The 12,699-nt window shown below is 33.1% G+C and overlaps 1 protein-coding gene across 2 annotated transcripts in view; it reads right to left on the bottom strand.

Annotated features, from left to right (window-relative positions):
* LOC134252051 (serine-protein kinase ATM-like) overlaps nucleotides 1-12,699 on the bottom strand; it is a 294,279-nt gene that overhangs the window by 164,315 nt on the left and 117,265 nt on the right. For both annotated transcript variants that reach the window (XM_062734480.1, XM_062734485.1), the window contains one exon: nucleotides 10,309-10,399. In XM_062734480.1, the coding sequence (XP_062590464.1) occupies nucleotides 10,309-10,399 (91 nt within the window). The remainder of the gene's footprint in view (nucleotides 1-10,308; nucleotides 10,400-12,699) is intronic.

Below are 12,699 nucleotides of genomic sequence, written 5' to 3'. Positions count from 1 at the left end.
TTTGGTGAAATGTTTTGAAACTCATAATATAAGGATAGCAAGATCTCATGCGCATGCACGTGCGCTTCGCTCTGATTGCCTGAAACTAAAGTCTCAATATCTTTCTTGTTTTTCGACAAAATCCTTTGAAATTTTGAACATGGTTATACATTATAAAGATCTACAGAATGGTATATAAGAATTATCATGAAAAGCATGCGCATGCACGTGTGCTGCAATCTGATTGGCTGAAACTTTAAATATCCATAACTTTCTTATTTTTCAACGAAACGGGATACAATTTAGAATATAAATAGGTAAAATGGATTCCTACATAATGGTACTAACAAAATGAATGCACGAACATGCATTCATGCACGTGCATGCACGAAATACGCAAAATGGCCAATATTTTTTTAAAAACAGTAAAATGTATATTGTAAAGATTTTTTTTATTTATTCTCACAATATATAGATATTTTTATTGTTTAGACATCATGCCATAATCATCTTGCATGTGCATGCACGTGCGTGCGCCTACAATGAGTTAAATGACATATAGTTGATGTCATTGTAGCTTTTATAATTCTTTGATGAAATCCTTCGATACTGATCATATTTTTAAAAATGTCTTACAGGAATTAGGCACAAAAAGGGATTTGGGGAATGTTTGGGGAACATCTGTAATGGTCCCCGATACAATTAGCACTAGTTTTATATTGCAATTCAACAGAAGGAAACAAGATTATTATTTTCCAAGGTAGATGTGAAATCATAAAATGTTGGTAGTAAAATCTTTGTCGGGGAAATAATTATTACAGGTTAAATAAATCCTTAATATTGAAGGTTAAAATAAAATCATTAAAAAGCACTGGTGACTGCGTTACATTATGTTGTTTTCAGGAATCCAAAACGTTAAAGTCACCTCTTCACCTTATTTTTTCTTCTTTGGTAAAAAATCATGCTTAAAACATTAGTGTCGGAAGCAAATTGAAAGTGGGGGGGGGGGGGGGGGGAGTGCTTAGTGTAAAAAATAAATCAAACCTTCAAAAAAAACCCTGACAAGAAAAAAAATGGAAAAAAGGGGGGATGTCCTTTTCACAAACACGAAAATCCTATTGGTGGGGGGGGGGGGGGGGGTAGGTTCGAAATTCAGTACCAAAATTTTTTTCCAAATACCCCCCCCCCACCCCGTTTCAGATGCCTATGTGAAATAATATTAGGTTGGAATGTTTTAAAAGTGTTCAAATAATTTGTATTAATTTGTATTACTTATAACAATTTTAACGATGTATCATGTAACCTCAACAAACGGGTTATGAATACATAACATGAAGCAAAATAACGGAATGTTTAATTTTTTCCCAGGAAATGTCGATAAACATAAGTCAATCTGTTTCATTCTCAATCATAAAATATCGTAGAAAGTGGGACAGTCACTGTACAATGTATGCGAGCATCCATACTGTAAATTTACAAGTTTCCAAAGAGATAGAGCAGACACAGGAGCGAATTTTTCCTACTTTTTTGCGTACAACATGAGAAAGTGTTAAACAATAACAAAATAAACTGAGAAGCTCAAAAGCTCTTTCTTCAAAATATTGATTTTAAATCAACAGCTAAAAACTAATTCCGGAAGAAGTGGCCAAGTCAAATCCCCTGTGTCGTATCTATAGAGAATTACATTTTTAAACTAAACTTCAATTCATGTATTTATCAATATCCTTGGCAAGCCATCAAAAATTATGTACAGTTCTTATTACTTGCACACAAAAGTGCAACAAAGACGATGTATTTTTCTATAACTTACATCATCTATGGAAGTGAAAAAGATGTAATGTTATATACTTCTTTAATTTAATTATGGTTATAAGCTGGTATTTGATTGGATAAAGAAATTACTTTTTATTGCTTAAAAAATTGGGTCACCGAAGAAAGGTACGTTAATATTGTGGATTAAATCTAATATATACGTGTTTCGAAGTAATTTCGTCACAAGACTTTATGTATATTTATTAATTAACATTTTCTAAAATATTGGATAACACTGTCCAAAGAATATTACAAATGAAACCATAATATTCCTTTTACATAATGGAGGGGCGTTCGGATCAAACTCGTCCTTTTCCGTATACGAGAACAAGACCCGAAGAGGATTTCGGAAATAGCCGAGTAGCTACAATTGAATCTGACGTCACAGCGGAAGTGATGCCGCGCTGTGTCTGCACTGGCTGTGTTTAGACCGAAGGAGGCTACATATCTTCGTGTTTCTCCGCGTTTCAAAGTATTTTCCTATTGTTAACATATTTTTATTTACTACAGCATTTTCTTGCTGCAAGGTTAGTGAAAAATTGGAGACAACGAAATGACCCGACCTTCCTCGGCGTTTGAGTGTGAAAAACGTTATGAGTTACGAAATTTACGCAAGCTGGTGAGGATTCTGGAATCTTTTGAGAGTATTTACTGAACATTATTCACGATGGGATGTTAATTTGAACGTTTTTTATCATAATCTACGATTAGAAAGTAGTGGCGCAGGCGCAGTAGGGGTTAGTTGTGCCTGGCATGACTAACCTCATTTTACACGTGCGCTAACTAACCCTGCTGAGACTGACAAAAACCTGACCAAGCCTTGACTTTATGCTAAGTCCAAAAAAATAAAATGTATGCAAAGAAAAAAAAAGAACACCAGCACAAACAACATTCCAGAAACAAATAAAATAAATTAACACAAAATAATTATAAAATAAATAGAAAAAAACTTAAATTCTAAAACTAACTTAAGCCAAATTTTATTAGAAATATTCATGTTAGTTAACTAAGTTAGTCAAATACTAAGACAATTTGCAATAGAAATTCTTGTTAGTTAACTAAGTTAGTCAAATACTAACAAAATGCAATGGAAATTCTTGTTAGTTGTCTAAGTTAGTCTAACTAAGGGATTTTTTCTTGAAAACCCCAAATTCCAATGATCGGAATAATTCCAATTTTAAACTAGATCTTTTTTATACAATAATCAGTCAGAATTAATTCATGGTCATCCTCATAAAGCATATAAATTGCAGAATTTCTTTTTCAAACCATATTTTTATAAATACACATATTTTTTATTGGATGGGGTGGGTGTTACATTCTGATTTACTGAAAAGTATGCAAACTCATTTAGTTATGAAATGATTCTAAACATATTTCTTTTCAATAATTTAAGCATAAATATAAAATAAGAAATCGAGGGCCAGGAAAAATTTATCAAATGTTTAAAGATTTACAAGGAATAATGGTTTAAACTTTAATTTAACACTTTTAATAATCTTAATTATTTTTGATTTGAACACGCATTTATTGAGATATACAAAAGGATTGGAAACAAGTTTGACAACTTACAAGTTCCTCATGTGAATTAAAGACTGTTTTGATAACGACATCCAAAGAAGAAAAGGATCGAACTCTACTACAAGAGACAAATACAATTTATTCCTGGATGCAGAATATCTTATCAATAACCCAAAAAGTCTTCAGAGATGATGCATACTTTTTTCCCGTAGTAAAACATTCGAAATTAAAACATGTAAATACAAATAGTAGACGTGGTAAAAGAAATGTGGTATCCTTTAGATGAAAACAAGCTAATTCAAAGAATTGTGGTCCCCCGCTTTCGGTGTCTTTGAGGGTGGGATGTAATTTTTTATGACATATTATGTCAAAACTTGTCAAAGGTAAAGCACATGCTTGATATGAAAGTCCTTTCTCTTCTCAATCAAAAGTTATAAAGAAGTGAAGCTGATGACCCCGTATGACAGAATAGATTATATATATTGGTAGTTTCTTAAGAAAAGTCTTGCCACAAGTATTACATACATGAAGTATGAAAGCCCTTGCCCACACCATTCAAAAGTTATGGCCAAGGTTAAAGTTTTTAAAAAGTAGGTCAAAGGTCAAAGTTGTTGGTATCCATTGAAAGGTCTCCTCACAATGATTACATATGTGAAGTATGAAAGCCCTAGCCCTTACCATTCAAAAGTTATGGCCAAGGTTAAAGTTTTTAAAAAGTAGGTCAAACTCCAAGGTCAAGGTCAAAGGATCAAAGTTCTTGGTATCCAATGAAAGGTCTCTTCACAATAATCACATATGTGAAGTATGAAAGCCCTAGCCCTTACCATTCAAAAGTTATGGCCAAGGTTAAAGGTTTTAAAAAGTAGGTCAAATTCCAAGGTCAAAGGGTCAAAGTTTTCAGTATCCAATGAAAGGTCTTCTCACATGGATTACATTTGCGAAGTATGAAAGTCCTAGCCCTTACCATTCAAAAGTTATGGCCAAGGTTAAAGTTTTTTCATAAGTACAGAAATCTCCAAGTTCAAGGTCAACAGGTCAAAGTTGTTGGTATTCAATGAAAGGTCTTGCACAAATAATATATATGTGAAATATGAAAGCCCTAGTGTTTACCGTTCAAAAGTTATGGCCAAAGTAAAAGTTTGGAATTGTTGTGTAAAAATGGGTTAAACTCCAAGGTCAATGTCAAAAGGTCAAATTTGGTTGTACCTTCAGAAAGGTCTTGTCACTAGAAATACACACGTGAAATATGAAAGTCATAGCTTCACTGCATCAAAAGTTATGAGCAAGGTTAAAGTTTTTGTGACAGACAGACAACAGACAGATGAATGAGATTTAATGTCCCCTTGCTTTCGCGAAAGCGGGGGACAAAAAACCCTATCGTACTCCTTAAAAACTCAGGTATTTAAAACGTAAACTATGACAAAAAAAATTCTTTTTATATACTATGTATTGTGTAGACTTTTAATGCCCGGGGGAGGGGGTGGTAGGGGCTGTCTCGAACTTTTTTAAGATAACTACTTTGATAGTGTAAAAGAGACAATTAAATGCCTCTGCTTAATTGGGGTTGAACCCGAGGCCTCTGGCTTGCCAGTCCAGTGCCCTACCAAATGAGATTAAGGGTTAACATGCTAGCCCAAGCTTGTTTAGGAAGAAGAGCATATATAGTTTGTACTACCACAATAGGATTTTTTTCATCTAAATTTTGCTTATTTCCTTTTACTGTTGTCTGCCATTTTCTTGCATTAAAAAGACATAAATTAGAATAGCTTTTAGAGGAAGAGAAGATTTTTGATTTGAGTGACATTTTGTTATTTTGCCCTTGTCAATCATTTCGGTGCCCCCCCCCCCCCCCCCTTCTTTTCATTTTTTAAAGATATAGTTTACAATGTTTATTTTTATCATTACGATTAAAAATCTTAATTATTGTTATTTTTAAGGGAATCAAATCAAATATTTGAAAATATATATCATCAAATCGTTACATGTATATAGCTTCACGTCATTTTACGATTTTACATTATGAAAATTCATGAAGTTATGCACGTGTACACTATACGTCAAAGTAAATTTTCTATGGAACGCCATCACTGCCTTATAGCAGAACACTGCGATTACATTGTGTCAACGTTCCATTACATTATGTCAACTCTTTATGACATTTACTCGCACTGCTATTGCATTGTGTCAACTTTCCTTTACATTAGGTCAACTCTTTATGACATTAACCCACACTATTATTGCATTGTCTCAACTTTCCATTACATTACGTCAACTCTTTATGGCATTAACCCACACTACTATTGCATTGTCTCAACCTTCCATTACATTATGTCAACTCTTTATGACATTAACCCACACTACTATTGCACTGTCTAAACCTTCCATTACATTATGTCAACTCTTTATGTCATTTACACACACTACTATTGCATTATCTCAACTTTCTTTTACATTATGTTAACTTTTTTATGACATTTACTAACACTTCAATTATATTGCGGCAATCTTTCATTGCATTATATCAGCTCTTTGTGAAATTATGTCAAAAGATTTTTACGTGGTGTTAAGATACATTTATATAATTTCAACTCAGTATTACATTATGTGCACTCTCTACTATTTGGTCTAAGTAGTTCATTACCTGATGTGAATTTATTTTAATTTGATATCAAGTCCCTATAATACAATGTCAGAATTTCATTATATGATGTCAAAAAATTGTCACATATGGTCAATTCTTTTACTACATTATGTCATCAATATGCTACATGACGACGTGAATCAATTTCGTGATGTGAATTTGCCCTTTCTTTTTGACAAATCGTTATGACGTTATGTCATTGTGTCTTTACATTGTGTCAAAAATGCTCAGCCTCTTGTCAGCATACATGTATCTTAGGCTATTTCGTATTGATCAGATGTGGAAAGCTCATATTATACTGTGCGCACTCTTCTACATTATGTCGATTCACTATTACGTTATGCGAACACGGGTATCCTCGGCCTTTATATGAGCATGACGTATTTTCCGCGTTCCGCAAGCACTAAAAATGGCGGGAGAGAAAACAGTCGTAGAAGAAATTCTCGGCGATTTGGGAATGGCATATTAAATGAAAACGAAAAGCGACAAATGATTGACAATCTTGAAACGTGCAGCTCAATGCCTTCACACTGTAACTGTGAATTAAAGTCAGATTCGAATTTCAATGGCGTTTACTTAAATCTGATAATTAAATAAATCAAATATTATGAGTTGAGCAGCATTTTTTTATTTTCATTTTGAATTGTTTTTTTTTTTTTTTTTTTATAGAAGTCTTAAACTTCTTATCTTATTAGGAACATTGTCATATGTTTTTTTTTTTATCAGTCTCTACCTCTCCTTTTTATTAAAGTGTTAACACACCGTATAACAAACGTGCAACGGTGGGTTTGGGGTTGGGGGCAAGAATCCTGTCCTTCCATCTTTAGTGACCAAAATATACATAAGATTAATAAATTTATTGGTTTTAATTAGTAGGACATTGCATAAGATTAACTGAATTAAGTTGAAAACTTTTTTTCTATAAAACTATAAAGCCTAGGAGCCCCCCCCCCTCCCCCCCCTGGTCTCCAACCATATACCGTCCCCCATCCTTGTTCAAGATTCCCATATCCGCCACTGATATGTGCCCATGCATGCTTTCTAAGGCATATTCAACTGATTTAGACTGGTATATAGATTTTTGTAATAGAATTCTGGCACTGGAATGTTCGAAAAATTTACTAATTCCTTAATTTTTTTTTTCAAATATACTACATTACCCTTAGTGGACTATGCTTCAAGAAAAAGTGGGGATGGGGCTGTGCTTTCCATGAACATTACATTTTCTATAGTAAAATTATATATGAAAAAAGAGGGGGGGTTGATATTATGTGCCTGAAATTCGTCCTAATCAATGAGAAGCACCCCCCCCCCCCTTCTTACCAGTCATTAAAACACGGTCGTCAACATTCATTATATACCAGATATACAGCTTTGAGATAATGAAAATATATTTTTACATCAGGTAATGAACTTTTGGAATCAACATGATGAAGAATTAACACAATATAAAGATATTTTAAATCACATAAGAAAAGGTTGACATAACGTAATTATATATCCACATCACGGAATGGAGTTTTGACATAATGTAATAAAGTGTTGATATAATATAAAGATATGTTCACATTATTTTATACAGTTTTTACACCATGTAATAAAGCACTGACATAAAGGTAAGATGTGTTCACATCACATCATGATGCTTCCGACTTAAAATAACGATAAATGCATATCACGTAATAATGTTTTGATATAATAGAAATATACACTCTCAAAAAGGAATGGACTTTTGACTTCATGTAATGATAAGATTAATTATAAAACACAATTTGCTTGACATAATGCAATTTTGACCTCGCATATTAAAGAAATGAAATGATGTAAAGAAGCATTCATTTCACGTAATAAAGTTTTAACACAATGTAAACACATAACCACTTCACATAATGGATTTTTTACTTCAAGTTATGAAGTGCTGACATAATAAAAGAATGCATTTACTTCATGTAATGCAGCATTGACATGATGTTAAGATATTTTCACATAATCTCATAAAAAATGACATAACGTAAAGATATGTTCACATCACGTAATTGTAAATTGACATAATAAATGCATAGTTGTATGCTATAAGGCAGTGATGGCGTTCCATAATTTTCCGTCTTTGTCATGCGATATTTTATACATTTATACACAGAAATATATGACATGTTATACATCAAACGAAAGAGAAAGAAAAACTCTACAAGAATCAATAAAAATCTGAAAATGTCAAAATTCTTCGTTAAGGGAGGTTTTTGCTTGGCGCGTCACATATATAATAGTAACAACAATATTGTCATATATTTTGATTTTTCTTTATTGTACATGCACATCTATGGTTTTATGCATACCAAGCACTGCACTGAATGTATGTCCGACATTCTCCCTTGAGACATATTTACATAGCGACGGACACAGGTTTTCCATAGTTACTCACCTATGGTTTTTTTCCTGGGCGGTTTTTAGTGTCTTTGATAGGGGGTATAATGCATAGCATGTCACATATTGTTAACAAAAACATTGCAATACTTCATTGATCACATACACATTAAAGTATGCCTGTTTTTTATGGATGTTGTTAAATAAATGCCAGCTAGCTGTGGGCCACTAAGCTAGCCTGGCTTACAGCTTAAGTGTTGTATTATTTGAGGTGTAGTCTGTCAAATAATGAGTGAAGATTATACTTACTTAGTAAAACACATTACTTTGAGAATTCAGACATTTTTATCAGCATTTTCAATTCTTCAATGCCTGTTTTCAGAACCCAAGGATCAGACTACCTTAAGGGCTTGCAATCCTGAGCTTTTGAGGGGATTTTGGTCCTGTCCTTTATTTATAAAATTCTGCATCAATTTTAAGATCTAACATTAAATCTGAATTCTATGATGCAAACTGAACTAATTATTCAATGAAAAACAACATTTAAATTCCATTCAAGTGGAATTAAGCTAAGGACTATATTTTGTGGTGGAATTTTTTTTTTTTTTTAAAAGAAAGAGATCAGTTTTTCCCTTTTGAACTATAACAGTACTGTTAATTTTAGATTCCTATTTTTCCATGCTGGTTGCACACAAAGCTGTTTTTGCAGTGAAATGTGTTATGCTGGTTCAGAAATATCTTTTAGTTATTTCTTATGAATTCTTTCAATGAAGTGTGACATCGGGTGCGTTCACAGTTCTGCCGTTGGTAGACAAAAGTTGCCGTTGGTAAAATTAATTACCATTGGCATGCCACTGGTACCAATGTTTTTTGCCAATGGTATATTTTTCTGCAGACAGTCTAGAGTGTGGTTAGTGTTGGTAAATGACGTCACAGCTAGTTATCGACATGGCAACAAGCTAGAAAGACTGGGATCCCGGATTTACAATGATATAAACGATTTTTCCTCTAATCCTTTTTAACAAATCATGCCAAAATCACATAAAAATCATATCAAACACTTATATTCATGATTTTGAAGTATGATTTAGACATGATCCATTAAATGGATTATATAAAACTCATAGATATGGCAACTAAAGAAGTGTGATCCTAATGTGGTTTGCTTGTCGGATATGAGTCTGCTATGATTTTCTTGCGATTCTGGCATGTGCCAATAACTTAGAAGACAAAGAAATCTATAATTCAGTATTACCAATGTCTCCATTGGACTCCCATTGGTAACATTGGTAAAATTGTTACATTTGTATGCCAATACCCGTTCAGGGTTTATTGGTACAGTTGGTACCATTGTCAAATTATTGTACCAATGGTATATTGAAAGTTGGTACTAATGGTAGAACTGTGAACGCACCCATCTATAGTCAATATATTCTGAAAATCTGGGAAAAATTGAGCCAATTTTAACGTAAAATTGACACATTTTTAGTAATATCTGAAAATTTATATCATATACCCGCACTTTTGATGTTATTTTCTAAATATTTAAGATACCTATGACCTATTTGCTTAAATTCAGGAAAAGTTTAAGACTTTAAAATAATTTTCTTGCTTACTGAATTTTCAATGCCAGAAAAATCACATTTTATTAGTGTAGAAAGGTCAAGTAATTGATTATGCGAAGCAAATGGAAACACTTTCTTGGTCATGATTTTAAATTGTCTTTTTTTAAATAGACTTAGAGTTCATTTTGTTTCATGTACTAATTGGATAAAAATATTGGAGGGAAAATGTCGAAGATGTAATTTTTACTTAAGACACAAATTTCAGTGCAAAAAGTCATATTAAATGTACCTTAGCGGCCAAAGAAGCATATTGACCCCCATTTTTTGATTTGAATTTTAATTAAGCTATGTATGTAGAAACTAAAAATATACTTGGCAAAAAATTAAGACTTTAAATATCAGGATCAAACGTTGTTAAGCACTTACCCGTGTTGATTTCTTGGTTGTTGTCTGAGGTAATGTACAACTCTAAGCATTGTTCTCACAGAATCCTTGTTGTGACAAATACTGGAACTTTCTATGAAAAATAAAATGACATTTATAATTATGTGTAAGACTCCAAAGTCTGATGGTGATGCCAAAGTCTAATGGTCTCACCAAAGTCCAATGGGTCTGCACCAAAACCTGATGGTAAATGTCGATACGAACGTCTATATCAGATGGTCATGCCAGAGTCCAATGTCTCATTTCCAATGAAATGTGCTGCAATTAGTGTGATTGTCTGACATGCAAAAATTCCATGAAGAAACAATCAACTTTATGATGTCACAAAAGTCAGATGGCAATCCTTGCCACCAATGTCCTGCATCCAAACAAGAGGCCCAGGGGCCACATCGCTCACCTGAGCACATCAGCTAGGAAAATGCACATTAATCAGATCAGAACTGAAAAGTTTACTGAGGAAGGGAGGGGGGGGGTTCGTGAGAAGGCTTGAATTCTAATACTAAATGAGAATGCCTCCATATCAACACTGCATATAACTTCTTAAGAAAAAAGATTTTTATAATTTTTTTTTAACATTTTGTTTGTATATATGACTTTGTAATAATTGAATTTGACTCCCCATTGCTTCCCTCCCTACACCAAAGGGTACTCATGATTTGAACAAATTTAAATATTCAATGGATGAGGATGCTTAAATGTCAATATGACTAAACATAGCTTTTCTATTTTTGGGATTTTCCATCTATTTTCCTATGTAAAACTTTGATTCACCAATGAGGCCCTTCTTTACCCTTGGAGGTTATGATTTGAAGAAATTTAATTCTACACTATCTGAGGATGCTTCCATATAAATATCACTAGTAAACCATGGCTTTGCTATTCTATAGAAAACAATTTTTTAAACTAGAAATATGTCCATAGGACATGAATGCCCCGCCGAGGATATAGTAGTAAAGCAACATGAAAATTTATATGAGTGTATAAAATTTGATCAGAATATCTTGAATAGTGATGCAGTTGAATTGCTCACATTAGTATGTATCAGCATATGAAGTTTGACACTAATTTCGTTAAAGTGACATCAAGGTCAAAGGAAATGCCAAGGTCAAAAACTGTTGATTCAGTTGAAAAGTAAGTCTTATCAGTAAATATCAGCATATGAAGTTGAAAAAATATTATTAATGGTTTCTTTAAACTGACTGAAACACAAATGGATAAAAGTGAGCTCAAGGTCAAATGAAAGGTCAAGGTAAAAAAGATACACTTGAAATGCTTACCTCAATATCTATCAGCTTATGATGTTTGACACTAATTTAAGACCAGAAGTCTCTGTCGAGACTGTAGCTCTACTGGTTTGTACTTATAACAAAGAATGAGAAAAGAAGCCATTGTCATCAGACCAAACCAGTAGGAGCAGTAGCTTTTTAACATGTTTAAATGAATTTCACAGAAATTTCTAAGTGTAGTAACCATGGCAACACCGTTCATCGAAATCAAAAACCATTGCACTAGTTTATGTATTTTAGTGTAGTCTAGTGTAGTCTACTTGTATGCCAAGTTATATTGAAATCAGACCAAAACTGTAGGAGGAGTAGCGTTTTAAAGGAATTTCACAGAAATTTCTATTTTTAGTAACCATGGCAACATCGATCATTCAAATCAAACATAGGTAATCAGAGATTACAGAGCTCACCTCAACGAATGTTGTCTTTAAGTAAGTCAAAGTCACACAATAAACCAACAAAAAGTGTACATTCCAAAAATGAAAATATTTAAGCAATTTTGATCTGATACTTTGAAATAGACCTACATAAAAAATTTAAACTAGTTCTTCTTCATGAAAATGTAATCAAAATCCAGCATCTGAAGCAAATTTGAGAGTTTTCATCTCTTGATGCAACATTTGTGCAAGTTTGGTTTATACAATGTTATATAAGCCTTATAGTTTCTTGGAAATAGAACTGCGACCATAACTTTTACCTGGTCTATTATTTGAAAAATGTAGGTATGTCGAATTCAGCATCTGAAGCAAGTCTGGTAGTATCCATCCTTAGATGTATCATCCATGCAAGTTTGGTCAACATAGGACTTATAGATACTTGGAAATGAAATCTGCACCAAAATCTTTAACCTGTTCACTCAACCGGAAAATGTAGGTCAAATTCAGCATCCGAATCAAGCCTGGTAGTATGCATCCTTAGATGTATCATCCATGCAAGATTGGTCATTAAAGAACTCATAGTTATTTAAAAATGAAACCTGCATCAAAAACTTTAACCTGATCACTCAACCGGAAAATGTAGGTCAGATTCAGCATCCGAAGCAAGCCTGGTAGTGTGCATCCTTAGATGTATCATCCATGCAAGATTGGTC

Source organism: Saccostrea cucullata, unplaced genomic scaffold, assembly GCF_032062105.1.
Source record: "Saccostrea cucullata isolate Sc308-1 unplaced genomic scaffold, CSIRO_AGI_Scuc_v1 ctg1, whole genome shotgun sequence".
In the NCBI taxonomy this organism is placed as follows: domain Eukaryota; kingdom Metazoa; phylum Mollusca; class Bivalvia; order Ostreida; family Ostreidae; genus Saccostrea; species Saccostrea cuccullata.
This window is presented reverse-complemented; position numbering and strand designations above follow the sequence as displayed.